General features: G+C 33.5%; 2 protein-coding genes across 2 annotated transcripts in view; one reads left to right on the top strand and one right to left on the bottom strand.

Moving 5' to 3' along the window:
• Positions 1 to 13,686, top strand: part of LOC106639240 (glutamate receptor ionotropic, kainate 2) — a 1,100,929-nt gene that overhangs the window by 692,291 nt on the left and 394,952 nt on the right. The gene's annotated exons all lie outside the window — the stretch shown is intronic.
• On the bottom strand, positions 10,126 to 11,579 carry LOC149374641 (uncharacterized). Its single transcript, XM_089592425.1, has 2 exons — positions 10,784 to 11,579; positions 10,126 to 10,139 (listed from the first exon to the last, which is right to left on the bottom strand). Exons 1-2 carry the CDS (start codon positions 11,577 to 11,579, stop codon positions 10,126 to 10,128), a joined length of 810 nt encoding a protein of 269 aa, XP_089448551.1.

Raw genomic sequence — 13,686 nt, 5'->3', positions numbered from 1 at the left:
AGAATGGATTCTATAAAAACGGTATGTGGCACACCAACTAACTGTGCTCACCTGCAGTAAAGTTTGTACCATGTAGTCAAAAAGCTGTACCTATTTTTAAGTACTTCTTGAAAGCAACAGATTTCTATAAATAAATTGGTTTAACAAAGGCAAGTGGCTTGCTTTAACAGCCTCATTACATTGAGTTTATTGAATTAAATTTTTTAAGATGTTAATTGTTTATTTGAATGTGTGCACGACATTTTTTAAATTTTATATTACACAAAAACAGATTAACAATGCCTTAAACTGAAAAATCATTTCAAGCTATTTTCAAAAATATTGTCTTGTTTTAGTTTTGTAAATAACATCACAAGAATTTTCTTTTAATGTTACTATATGGATATAATATGGATTTGTCTAATGTCCTTGAAAAAATATTTTATACATGGGTTTTTGTTTGCAATTAAATTTATAGCCTTTCCGTAAAACTTCTTGATATTTTTTATAGCCTCCTGATAAAAAATATACCAGTTTTTGTCATGGCGTTACTCATTTCTTGTAAATCGCAATGTTAGCTAACTCAAACTGTGGTTGGATCAACTATGGCTAAGTCAACTAAGGTATAGTGTTTCTATTTTTGTTTTTTAACAGTAAAATACATTCTGTACATAAAAACTCTGTTTTTTGTCAATGAATAAGAGCTATATTAATAGAGAAAAATATCTGCTGTTCAGATCCAGGCTTATAAATGTACTCACACCTTGCTTACAGTTAAATTAATAAACATTTTGTTATTTAAAGCAGTTCTACTGTCATCAATATTTTAGAATAAGCAATCGCAAATAAGCCATACACACACTTCTCAACTAAAAACCTCCTATTCTGTAACTTCCTTCAGTATCATGTGGTGCAGACCACTGTATAAAACTGATTGCCTAAGCACTAAATTATACTTCAAGAAATTAACACAAAAAAAAAAACTAGCAAGTTTTACACTAAAATATGATTCACGAATATGTATTAAAAGTAGTTCGTAAGAAAATAAAAAATGTCTTGAAACACTAGAAAATTTTAGTTTTAAAGGCATTCTTAGGCATTTAGCTAACTGTTGGTACATTCCTAAGACATATTGAAACAACTCAAGTGAGTAAATTAGATTTTCAGTTAATAAGCCTAGACTGGGCCACTAAAACTTTTGGTATAGACCTTGAGCCTAACAAAAAACGTAACTACATGAGAACCCAGAAAATCATCAGCAAATGGTCTTAAAAGAAAATTGTTATGTACATATTTCAGTTGCAATGATAATTCTAGTATGCTGTAAAAAAAAATTTTTTGTATACAAGAATTTCGTAACAAAAACAAAAACGAAGTTACGTAGTACAATCAGTGTAATTAAATATTTGGAGCCGTTTGTGTTTATTACTAGAATGTTGTTGTCACGTGATATTTTACAATTGTGACTTTATACTATTAAATAGCTATTAATCTACAATGCTTATATACAAAAATACTAATAATCTTACCTGCCACATCAGTTAAAAACTAATTAATCGAAGACGCTGTGACAGCTTTGCAAGGAAAAAGGCACAGCCTACAAACAAGTCAGCGACGCCACTGGTACTTTGTGAAAATAGACTATTTTTAAATAGGTTTTCAGGATACTTTTAATAAAGTAAGGTGCAAACATTGAACTATTATTAGATAAACAATTAACAAAGAAAATTCAACTTAAAATGGGCTCTATAAGGTCTAACAACCTCTTTAGAGCCGTTTTTTAGAAAAACCTTTTTTTGACGTACTAAACAGTTTGCATTTGGACGCGTTAACATTCTATAGAGTTGTTATGAATTATAAGACCCGTATTTTATTAAAATAAGAACTTAAAATGGTTATGAAGATGCCAGTAAAAAATTATCAGAGAACGAGGTAAAATTGGTACTTTTCGGCAATTTGTAGAACAGCGGCCAAACTGATTGAGATCCATCATGGCTCGTTAAGTTTGTCTTGTAATAGTACGAAACGTTCTTGTGTTTTAGTTACAGCTTTTTCAGTAAAAGTAAGAAATCTGTTCTAGTAGATAAGCTATGGCGATTCCGGCCCAGGTGGGCTCGAGTCGCCAGGCGATTTCGGCCCACTCCCTCTCCGCGGCGAGGGGCCCCTCTTTTCGGGTAAAGTGGTCCCTGCTGCAGCCAATGGGCGAGCAGGAGCTGTGGCTTCCTCGCATTTCTTGTGCGTGCGCTGCTTAAGGTTGCGTGCGCCAGCTGCAGTGCTGCTTGAGTTTGCGCGCGCTGTTTGAGTTTATGCGCAATGTGCATTAGCGCCTGTAGCGCCGCGTGCGCCAGCTGGTGACGTGCAACGCAGTTTGAGTTTGCGCGCGATGCAATGTGCGTAAGTCGTCTGCAGCGTTGATTTGCGCGCGCTGTTTGAATGTGCGAAACCGTGTGCAGCTTGTGCACGTGGTAGTTATATGGATACAAAACTTTTTTTTTGTGTTAGCGAGCGCGTTGCATGATAATGTAGGATGTGGAGTGGTAGGGAAATAATTGTTAAACATTTTTTGTTTTATTTTTAAAATCAGTTTATATTAAATAAAAAATGTACATGATTTACAAAACGATTTTGTTAAACATGTTGTTCTTAAAATACAATGCATTCTTTTAGCTCTATATTATTATTATTATCATCGTCATCATCATCATCAACCCATTCCATATTAAAGTAAAATTTTTTCATTCGCTTCACATTATGAAGAGCACACATGGATTTGTAGGCTCCGTTGTGATGTACGCAAGTAGTAACCAATCTTGGGAGTTCGAACGGTGGATAGTCTGTCATATCAGTGACCTTAAAGCCAAATCTTTCAAGCCACTTTTTTTTTAAATCTCCAATGACATGTATCTTTTTAGCATTTTTAAGATTCTCCCGTAAAATATTTCCTATCTCTGTATACTTAATTTTTCCCGAGTTCCAGGTTAGTCCATGATAGCAAAGTTCAAGGTATAAATTTTCATGTTTATACTTTTGAGGTAATTTTCGCCAGCTGAAGGGTGCTTTAAAAAGAAATACTTGGGCTTCTGCATCGTTAGTATTGAGCGGGAGGATAGCCAATTCTTTGAGCACATAATCATTACCCGGTTTCTTGAAACCTTGCACGTCCACAAAATACTCCATCTTTCACAATTATAGTATTTAATTTTATTGCTTTTTTATTTTTTCGTAACCTTGATTTTTAGGACAAGATCCTTTGTTGGTTGAATATTTATCGATGAAGTTTTTCAGCCCAGATTTCTTATTTCTATCATCATCATCCTTAGTTGGGATTTTTTGATACTTAACATTAGTTGTAAAATTACTCGTACACGGTTTATGTGACATATTGATTAAACTAAAGCTTATTAAACATATTAATTTTCAGACAATTTTACAGTCTTTATCTTTCGATTTTTCCGCAGATTTTGTTTCATCAACTCTTATGTCTTTCTTCTCGTTTCTTCTCATAAATTTTTCCCACTCTTCTTGTCGTCGTTTGTTTTCTGCTTCTTCTTTACTCCAGCTGTTGCTCCGACCTTTATTCATTGTGGTTGAAAATAAACTGATGCTAGCAAAGCCTTGAATCAACTTTATATCTACACAAGTTTCTTGACATCCCCACTCATTGGACTGTATTGAACTATACGGTCGTGCAAAATTAAGCAATAAGCTGACGTATTGGCAGGAAAATTTGTATGCGACTCAAATTCTAGCCTCACATCTACTGGAGCATTTTTCAATTGTTTTGAACAATCGAGGACGATTAAAGGTATTCGATTGAGAAAGTGCTGTTTGCCCAGTGAAGGTGTACAATCTTTGCCATAGTATGAATTTTGAAAATTAGCATACATATGATATAGCAATGCATACTGGTTATGCGTTATATCAAGATTCAGATCACCATAAGGATAATATTGTGAATTTAAGTAGAGTTTCACATTTCTTATGTTGCAGTGATCAAACATACTGGCGCTTACATTTTTCTGATTTTTACGGTTAGTTTGAAAGGCTAAAATAACGTAACGTGGCTTTTCCAACTGATTTGATGTTTTAACTGTCCATATATGTTTGGATGTGCTAGGTAACAGGGGATACTCATATAATTCCCAAGTTCGAAAACTCATAGGTATAAACTTGTCTTTTTGCAGATAATTTAATAAACGAATTTTATGAGAATCTGACATTACCACATATGGCATAAGCCACTCGAGCTTCAATATTACTATTTTAAAGTCTTCCCAAGTTTCTACGGCTGTGGGATCAGCAGCATTAGCATTAACTGGAGTTTGCAACACATCATTTATATCGTTTCTTGCTCTTGTAATTATAAGCTCATGTTTTACATTAACAACTATTTTACGATAGTCTTCAGCAAAACCCAAAATCATATTCAGTGGAAGCATGATATCAAAGTAGCCGTTATCATTTGTAAGATCATCAGCTTCTTCTCCAACACCAAGCCAACCAGCATTTATCATAAATTTTTGATCAGGACGAAGTGATAACCAATTTTTAATAAGGGTTGTTAATCCAACATTTTTGCATTTGTCGACCTCTATGGCATTTATCTCATATCTTATTTCTTCAAATAAGTGGCAGATTGCGTTGTTTATCAAAGCAGTATTTGTTACTGCTGTATTTCCATCTGCTTTGACCAATCTTCCATAAACATGTAAAGAACTTCTGGATGGTAGAAGACACAAATCTTGATGTTGAATTGAAATTCGAATTTCATCGCTGTTACCATATATTGAAGATGCATACGGCTGATGAGCATGAATCTCATAGTGCGCAATTGATTCGTCAAATGCAACTGGAGACTGAATACTTAGAATCTCGTCCATTTTGTATACAACAAAAAAGTATCCAATTTAGTTTCCACCAGGGCTTTTTATTTTTAGACCGAGACTTTTTATAAACTGTATGTTTTGATGAGTTAGTTTTCGACGTGTTGGCTGTCTTCTTAGATGTCTCGATGCTTTTATGGACTGTTTTTTCTGACGTCTCAACGGTTTGAGAGCTCGTCGTTGACTGAGTGCTGGAGTGCATATTGAGCTACCTATATGATTTGTTTGATTATAAATGATACCGATTATGAAGAGGGTTTTATATGCAATCTTATAGTTATGACTTCACCACGAAAATTAACTAAATTACCGTCCTGATCTACTATACGTACTTGAATATGATCAATAATACGTCCAATAATCGGTAAATAAATTATTTGTGAAGGAACTTCAATAATTTTATATCCTGGTGGTACTGCTGGAAAAAATTCATGAATCGTGTGCACTTTGTTGCTATTTATGTAAGCTCCTCTCGTAATGTTACATTCAACTCTTAATGCGTTTATCTTTAGAATAGCTACAGGTAAGTCTGAAATATAAGTGGTGTTATTGTTAAGAACTCGCTGAGTGAAACCTAATAGACGCCCTATAGAATCTTTAGGTCTAAAGTCAATGGTATGGCTGCACTTGATAACACTTCGAAGCGTATTATTGTTTGGCGTAATATCAAGAGTTATGTTGCGAGGTTGTAATACTTTAATTAAAAATGACTTAATATCTTCGATCTCATAACTACCGATTGGTAATACAATAACTTGATTGTCAACGTAAAATTTATTACAATTTTCATCAATATTTGGAATTGAGTTGAATGACAAAAGTTCTACTAAGCCAAGAACGTAGCTGTGTTTTGGCGATAATTCAATAGGTGGAAAATACTGTGCTTCTAAAACAGAAGAAGTACCAGAAAGGCTTAATGTTAATGTTTCTTCCATCATTGTCAAAGTACAACTAAGAGGTTTCTCTTGATGTAAGAAAGTTATATTTGTTTTGAAAGAAACTTTAAGCACAAATGACCGCAGTTGTAAGAGTTAAATTTTTGATAACGCTTATGATTATATTTCACATTATTAACTTTTAGATATAATATTAAGTCGATAGGTGGCTGAAGATCTCCAAAACTGTCAAAATATACAACATTATTACCACATTTTCGATAAGCTACCCAGTGAGTTCCAGGTCCATTCTTATCATCAAGATTTACTATAGCTGTTTCAGAAAACCGCGGGCCATCAACAGGTAAGTTGTTTCTCATGAATACTCCACGAAAACGTGGGATTTTTAAGATTTTAGAATATTTCATCAAATCTATGTTGGTCAGAGCTCGATCAGGTAATTTTACTGCTTTGAACTTTTTTTGATTTTTTTTTTTTGTTTTTTTTTTTTTTCTTTAAACCTTTTCCAACGTAAGGCTTTAAATAGACTGCTAATCCAGTTTTATGAGGTCTGAGATAAAGACCTTTCCCGAGGGCAATAGCTTCCATGGTTTGATTATGTCTCTGACTCTCAGCTAGCTTCTTTTTGGCTGACTTAGTAGCATTGATGCTTTTAATAATTCCTGCTATTCCATTGGCTATAGTACCTGTTGCACTCAAACCAGCAAACAAGGGTATCAGAGGTAGAGCTCCACCAATTTGAGTAGGAAGGCGTAAGATGCGGGGAATTTTAACATGCTTTTTACCACCAGATTTTTTAACAGCAGTACGAGCACCTTTCAAAGCACTACTAATAACATCTTGAGCTTTTTTGCTATTGGTATTCATGTCTTGTGAAGCAGCTTTAATAATTGCACTTAAAGCACTACCTTGTTTTTTTAAGCTACTCTTTTTTCTTTTCCTTTTGTTAATACAATGTTTCTTCTTCTTCTTCTCCTTCTTTAGCCCCATACCAAATTTACTTTTAAGCTTCATAGCGCCAGTCACAAAGGTAGCTGCTGCTTTTTCACCAATACTTGAATCTGAAGCTTTAACTCTTTGCCAAGCCTTATCAGCTAAAATTTTATCTGCTTCGCGTCTGGCTTTTAAATCTTGTCGATTTTTTGAGTATGCTATATCATGCTCTTTACATGCTGCGTCCAGCGGATTAACTCCTGGATCTCCTCTAGCAAGACGCTTAGCAAGCTTAGTACCAGGCCCACAATACTGGTATCCAGGCAAATGAAGCTCTACTGGTAAAGAATTTATGATTTTATTTACAAGACCTCGTCCTCTCTTACGATGCATGATCATGATGGTACATGATGATGATTAGTCTTCAGAGGTTGAATTATGACTAAGCGTTCGAGAAAACAAATAATGTATTTATAGTAGACGAATTCGTTACAATAAAGAGCTCAAAATATAAAAGCGATATACTAATCAATTAAAAGATTAGTTGTCACTCATCCTTCATACCGAGTAGACATGGAATTCAAAGAACAATCCATAAAATTACAAGTTCCGAATTTTGACGCTATTGTAAAACAAGAAAAGCGTTCAAATCGACATGGTGAACTACTCCTCGATAGTATTCGCGCAGTATTTTGCGGTCCATCTAATTGTGGTAAAACTAATAGCTTATTGGCTTTAATCGTGCATCCCAATGGTGTTAAGTTTGAGAATGTGTATGTGTATTCTAAATCGCTGCATCAGCCAAAATACAAGTTTTTAAAAGATTTATTGGAGCCCATAGAGGGTGTGAAATACTTACCTTTCAGCGAACATGAGACTGTAGTTTCACCCAATGATGCTTTACCAAATTCTATAATGATTTTTGATAATATAGCTTGTGAAAAACAAGACAATGTAAAGGCCTTTTTCTGTATGGGTAGACCCAAAAATGTTGACTGCTTCTATCTTTGTCAGTCATATGCTCAAGTCCCAAAGCATCTTGTAAGGGATAACGTTAATTTTTTAGTTTTATTCCGTCAAGATGATGTTAATTTAAAGCATGTGTATAATGATCATGTAAACTCTGACATGCCATACATTCAATTTAAAAATTTATGCTCTAATTGCTGGAATGATGATAAACATGGATTTGTTGTTATAAATAAAGATAAACAAATGAATAATGGTCACTACAGAAAAGGTTTTGATAATTTTGCTGTACATTTAGGACATACCTAGTGCAATCATTACAGTCAGTCGCAAGACATTGAAGCATCATCATCATCGTCAGCATCATTATCATTATGTACGAACAAGAGAAAGATGTTCTACATCAGTTAGTGAAGGCACGTCAGGCTGTTAAAAAAAAGTATAGACTATTGAAGTTTGGGAAAAATGAAGCTGAAAAAGTGCTTAGTGAAACTTTTAAACCAATTACAGACCCTCTAATGGAAATTGTTGCCGAAACAAAAAAACGAAAAAATAATAGTAATAATTCTGTTACTCATAATTATTTCTATAATAAAAACGATGAAGAAAATAATAAAGTTGATAAAGAAAAGCATCCAAAAGACAGAGAAAAGTTTAGTGACAGTGATATAACATTCGAGTCTGCCATTAGTGAAAGTGATGATGATACTGATTTAAATAATACTATTCAGAATCAATCAGTTGATTCAGCGCAAATTAGTAAGAATTCATTAAATAATTTTTATTTACAAATACTTGATGAAAATCAGAAAGATTTATTAGATTTAAAGTATGGAGTGCGGAAAGAAAATGAGTTGTACAAACTTGGCGATTCGCGAATAGAATTTGAAAATAATCATATCAAAATATATGATTTAAAGTATCCAATGACTCCGGGATTAATGGAGCTACTCATCAAAAAGCATCCTAATGAATCTCTGTTGACACAGGAGGATTTTGAAAAATACTACATATTATTAAAAATATCAAATGTTCACAGAAAAGGGTTTAAAAAAAACGGAGCTATACGAACCCATAATAGTAATAAGTTTATTAAAATGATTGCTCCAATGTTCGATCTCACGGTTCGTAAAAAAGGTGGATCGCTGCTACCTCATTATAAAACTGCTCGAATAATGCAACAAGTAGATTATACACACTGGGATGATCCTAATGAGTTAGTAGATCGCTTACGCTTATTAATAGCTGAAAAGTCGGCAGGAAATACAAGTCTTGACAATGAAATTTTATCTATCATCGAAGAGCTTCGTGAAGGAGGATATATATATTGATGTGCACAATTTTTTGCTTTAGTATCAAAATGAGTGTTGATGTATTCGGTCGAAAACTAGGTAAAACCGAAGGCGGTAGCCGAGGTCCTCCTGGTATTGGATGTAAACTTACAACAGATGGGCAGTATGACTTAAATAACAAAAGACTGTGCAATGTTGGAACACCGAAACAGCCTCAAGATGCAGTAAATTATGCTTACTTGATTAAAGTAATTAAAAAGCTTGAAAAAGAAATAGATAGCTTTCGAATTTTTGTATTCAACTTACAAAAAAAATTCCCATTTATTCAAGCTGATTCAGAAAACTTAAACCTAGACAATTAATACATGGAGCAAATCGTTGAGGAACTACATAAGGCAGCAAGGCGTAATTATCCTCGCCGAAAATTCAACATACGTGGTTTAGATGAGACTTGGCAAGCAGACCTTGTAGAGATGCAGGCTTACGCTTCCGAAAACAAAGGATATCGGTATATGCTCACTGTAATAGATATTTTCTCCAAGTACGCATGGGCTGTATCCATCAAGAAAAAAACTGGTGAAGAAGTAACTGCTGCAATGCATTCGATATTAAAAAAAGGACGGGTACCAGTAAACATGCAAACTGATCGCGGCAAAGAATTCTATAATGCAAACTTCCAAAATCTCATGCAAAAATACAAAATAAATTTATACTCAACTTACAGCAATCTTAAAGCTTCAATATGCGAGCGATTCAATCGTACTTTAAAAGATTTGATGTGGAAAAAATTTAGTTTGCAAGGCAATTATAAGTGGTTGAATTTAATACAAACGTTAGTTAAATTATATAACAATAGGAAGCATCGAACAATTGGTGTGAAACCGAAAGACGTTACTGCTGAAAATGAAGTTCAAGTCTTGAAAAAATTTAAAAAAAAATGTGAAAATAGCAGTAAGCCAAAATTTAAAATTGGTAATAAAGTACGTGTGAGCAAGACAAAACAAGCATTCGAAAAAGGTTATACACCAAATTGGTCGACAGAAATATTTACAATCATGCGAGTAGCAGCAACAAATCCAACGACATATCATCTGAAAGATTATCAAGATCAACCTATTTCTGGAGGTTTCTACGAGCAAGAACTGCAGAAAACAAAACATCCTGATGTATACCTCATAGAGAAGATCCTTCAAAGGCGTGGCAATCGAGTTTTTGTTAAATGGTTGGGTTTTGACAGTACTCACAATAGTTGGACGAATAAATAACTAAGATATTTGAATCACTTAAAGTTAAAAAATTATAAGATTGTAATATGTATCAAGTAATAATGAAAATGTTACATAGGAAGAAAGTTTTAAATAAATACTTAAATTTTAGAGAAAATTGTAATTTATTTTTCACTTTTTAACATCACACATAAGAAAATATAATGTGTTTTCCATTGTAAACAATAAATAATTTAAATTTATTTACAGCATCCAATAATTCATTATAAAATTCTTCGTTTTTAAACAAAGCTGCACTTATACTAGTCTTCAGAAAAATTTGAAATTCATCGTCAAGTTCTGCAACTATCTTGGGTCCGAATTTAGTATAAGCTTTTCTTAGTTTTGACACCATGTAGTTTTGGTCAGGAATCAATTCGGAAAGTTTTTTCGTTGGGAGAAAATCACTGTCAGCGATTTTGTTGAGTGTTGCAAGATCCATCTTTAACAAACAAAAAAAACATGAAAGTTAGCATAAATTATTCAAACATTACATATGCTGTGTGAATATGCACAAATATTTACTATAAGAAAAAAAAATAAAAAAATGAAAAAAAAAATGTTACCTTGACTGTATTTAGGTTTTTTACGAGGTGGTTCACTTAAAGGTGATGTCAGCTTCTGTTGATTGAGTTCAACCTTACTTGGACCTCTGCTGGGGTGTAGAATGAGCTTGCCTGGTCGAGACGACTCCTTATATGGTACCGATCCCCCCACTGTAGGCTCATCTGCTAGTGTTCTGTCTATTTTTGAGGGATCCAATACAGGAACAGTCCTTGCAGCTTCTCCTACCTGATTGGCTACCCCTTCTATCGATCCTTCCCTCTTATTGGATGATTCATCTCCCACTATGCTATAATGACCCCATGGTAGAGTATCGGTACAACCAGGTTGCAAAAATCGTTTGTCGTCGTGTGCACTTAAAGCAATTTTCGTTTCTTTTTCAGTGTATAGTTGATGATGACGCGATCTAATAATTTTCTGCTCTCGAGTGATGCTAGTATTTTCAGTCAGACACTTGATGTAATCTTCAAAGGTTATCGTAGCTCCTACAATGGAGCTTTTTACACCTTTAGCTTTTTTTAATAGTTTTTGATTTTGAATTTTTACGCTATACATTTTACTTCGCAATCCTACAAATTCCAACATAATATTACCATTGCATTCATCTTTCATAAGACCAACAATTTTTTTGTTTTCACAAGGCATATTAAAGTCATTGTTGATAGGATAGTCCCACGTGTCAAATTCTCTGATATTCTCACGCATCATATTATAGATATTTTTATTCGTTATTTCATATATAAGACTATCAGTGTCGGTATACAACAGTTTGCACTGATCCCCGATTTTATTTCTCATAAAATCATAATGAAATTGATACACAAGTGTTTTGGACAGGTCCAAGACACTTAATCCTATGTATGTTGGTTTTTTAATAAAAATATCAGTGCGCATTAATTGTATAGCAACAAGCTGCTCGTCAAATATGTCACAACTATGAAAATTGGGACGTGAAATATATGCTTCTGCCCCAAATCTTCCTGCCCACTTGTTGATAAGCTTAACATCAATTCGCTTGCGCTCATTTTCCATTGTTTTTCCATATACTGCATTATTAAATAATTTGTACAACATCTTCTCAAAGTCATTTTTTGCATTTTGACGTTTTTGACTGTTTAAGTCAATGTATGTTTTTAACCAGGAACTTTGATGAAACTGTATAGCTCTATATATTTTTGTTATACGGAGACCATGACTCACAGCTTGCTTGAGTGCCCGATAGTGTATTACATACCGTTTTTTGTCGTACAGAGTAGTCAATAATTTTTTTTGTTTGGATCCTGGAGGTGTCATGTGCTCAGCACAGAATGGCAAATCCTTGTGTGCGTTATGGAGAGTTTCGGGGTAAGTAAGATCTACTTCGAGTATATACCCGATTTCAGCATCATCTTCTACATTCAAAATACCTGTTGGGTTAATATTTTCAATCCATTTAAAACCAGCGTAAGGCAATGGTTGTGTCATGGCCCAACCATACAAATTATTGACATCATAATACATTAGATATTTTTCATCCATATCATCGCGTTTGCCTTCTTCCATGTATGCATTATTTGCTTTAGCATAGCGATTACAACATTGACTGATGCCACCTCGTATGCCACGCTCAATAAACATAAGCATGTCAATATCAGTTAATAATTCAAGTTTGACCTTAAATCAATTATCATCATTAATATTATTATTTCATAATGAATTATAATTTAAAAAATATTTTTAACCTTTGTATACTTCAACATGGCATCCCAAGTTAAACCAGGTGTTGTATAATAATGAGCCGGATCTAATTCATATGCTTCGAGACAATTGTTTCGAAAATTTTCGAAAACTTCGGCAAGTAGTAGCACATCAGTCTTCAAGTATAAATCTGAATACTGCCCAAGTGTTTGAATGTTAAAAGTATTCCAGATACTTTTAGCATACTCATACTCTTCATCAGTAATATGAGCTTCGTATAAGCTACTATAAAAATCTTGTTTTGTTGGTATCTTTTTTTCCTCTAGTTTTTCAAACGAGGATATATAATCATACGGGAATATGCCTTTCCTTTTTAATAAATTTATTTGATTCATATTGTAGTTATCATTTGAGAATATACTTTCGATAATTTTCATTTTATCTAAATATGATGACAGTTTGTCGAGAGATGACGGCATAAATTTAAAGGTATCTATGAATCGTAGATTAATATCAGTTCCTTCAACATATTTTGTAAAAGAAATATACTTTTCTTTTGTCTGAGGTAAAAGTTGAACTCTTCCTGGGAAGTTCATCGCGAGTTCTTTTATAAATAAATGAGAATCATAACCGCTTAAGTTATGAAAAATTATCGGTATCATTCGTGAATCATGATAATTAATATTACACTTGCTATGCGCAGGACCTCGAAACCTGCAATAGAAAAAATATTTTTTTGTTTGGTGTATGAAATAATAACTGTCACAGTAAAAATAAAAAAATAAAAAATATGCGTACCTTCCAGTCAGATGACAATGATCTCGTACTTTTTTATCAACTAAACTAAAGGGCTGGTTACATATATGACATAAACAAGCTTGATCATACATGAACTTTTCTGCTGTTGTCAAATCAATCATCTTGATCGGATTTTTATACAATTCTTCCAGTTTTAAAGCAAGAAGGTAAAGAATATTGACAAACCATTTAGCAGGTGTCTCATCATTATTTACATCATTTTGTCTATAACTTTTATACTCTGATTGACTATCATCATAACTGCATTTGATATAACATCCAATACTGTATGCTACATGATGTTGATACGCACGTTTATTTTCAACGGATTCCAATAAACATTCAAAGTCCGCATAAACAACAAAAGGTACTCGGTTCTTGTATGTAAAATTTTTAAATTTAAGTATGTGCTCATTCTTCTCTTTTTTAG

This window comes from Copidosoma floridanum, unplaced genomic scaffold (assembly GCF_036245765.1).
Source record: "Copidosoma floridanum isolate Cflo_tuat_1 unplaced genomic scaffold, Cflo_Japanese_pri ptg000017l, whole genome shotgun sequence".
Taxonomy (NCBI): domain Eukaryota; kingdom Metazoa; phylum Arthropoda; class Insecta; order Hymenoptera; family Encyrtidae; genus Copidosoma; species Copidosoma floridanum.
Note: the sequence above shows the minus strand (reverse complement) of the source record. Positions and strands in the feature narration are given on the sequence as shown.

What these genes read in the sequence shown, in the direction of transcription:
- LOC149374641 (XM_089592425.1), bottom strand. Translation starts at nt 11,579, where the DNA reads ATGAGAAATAAAATCGGGGATCAGTGCAAACTGTTGTATACCGACACT.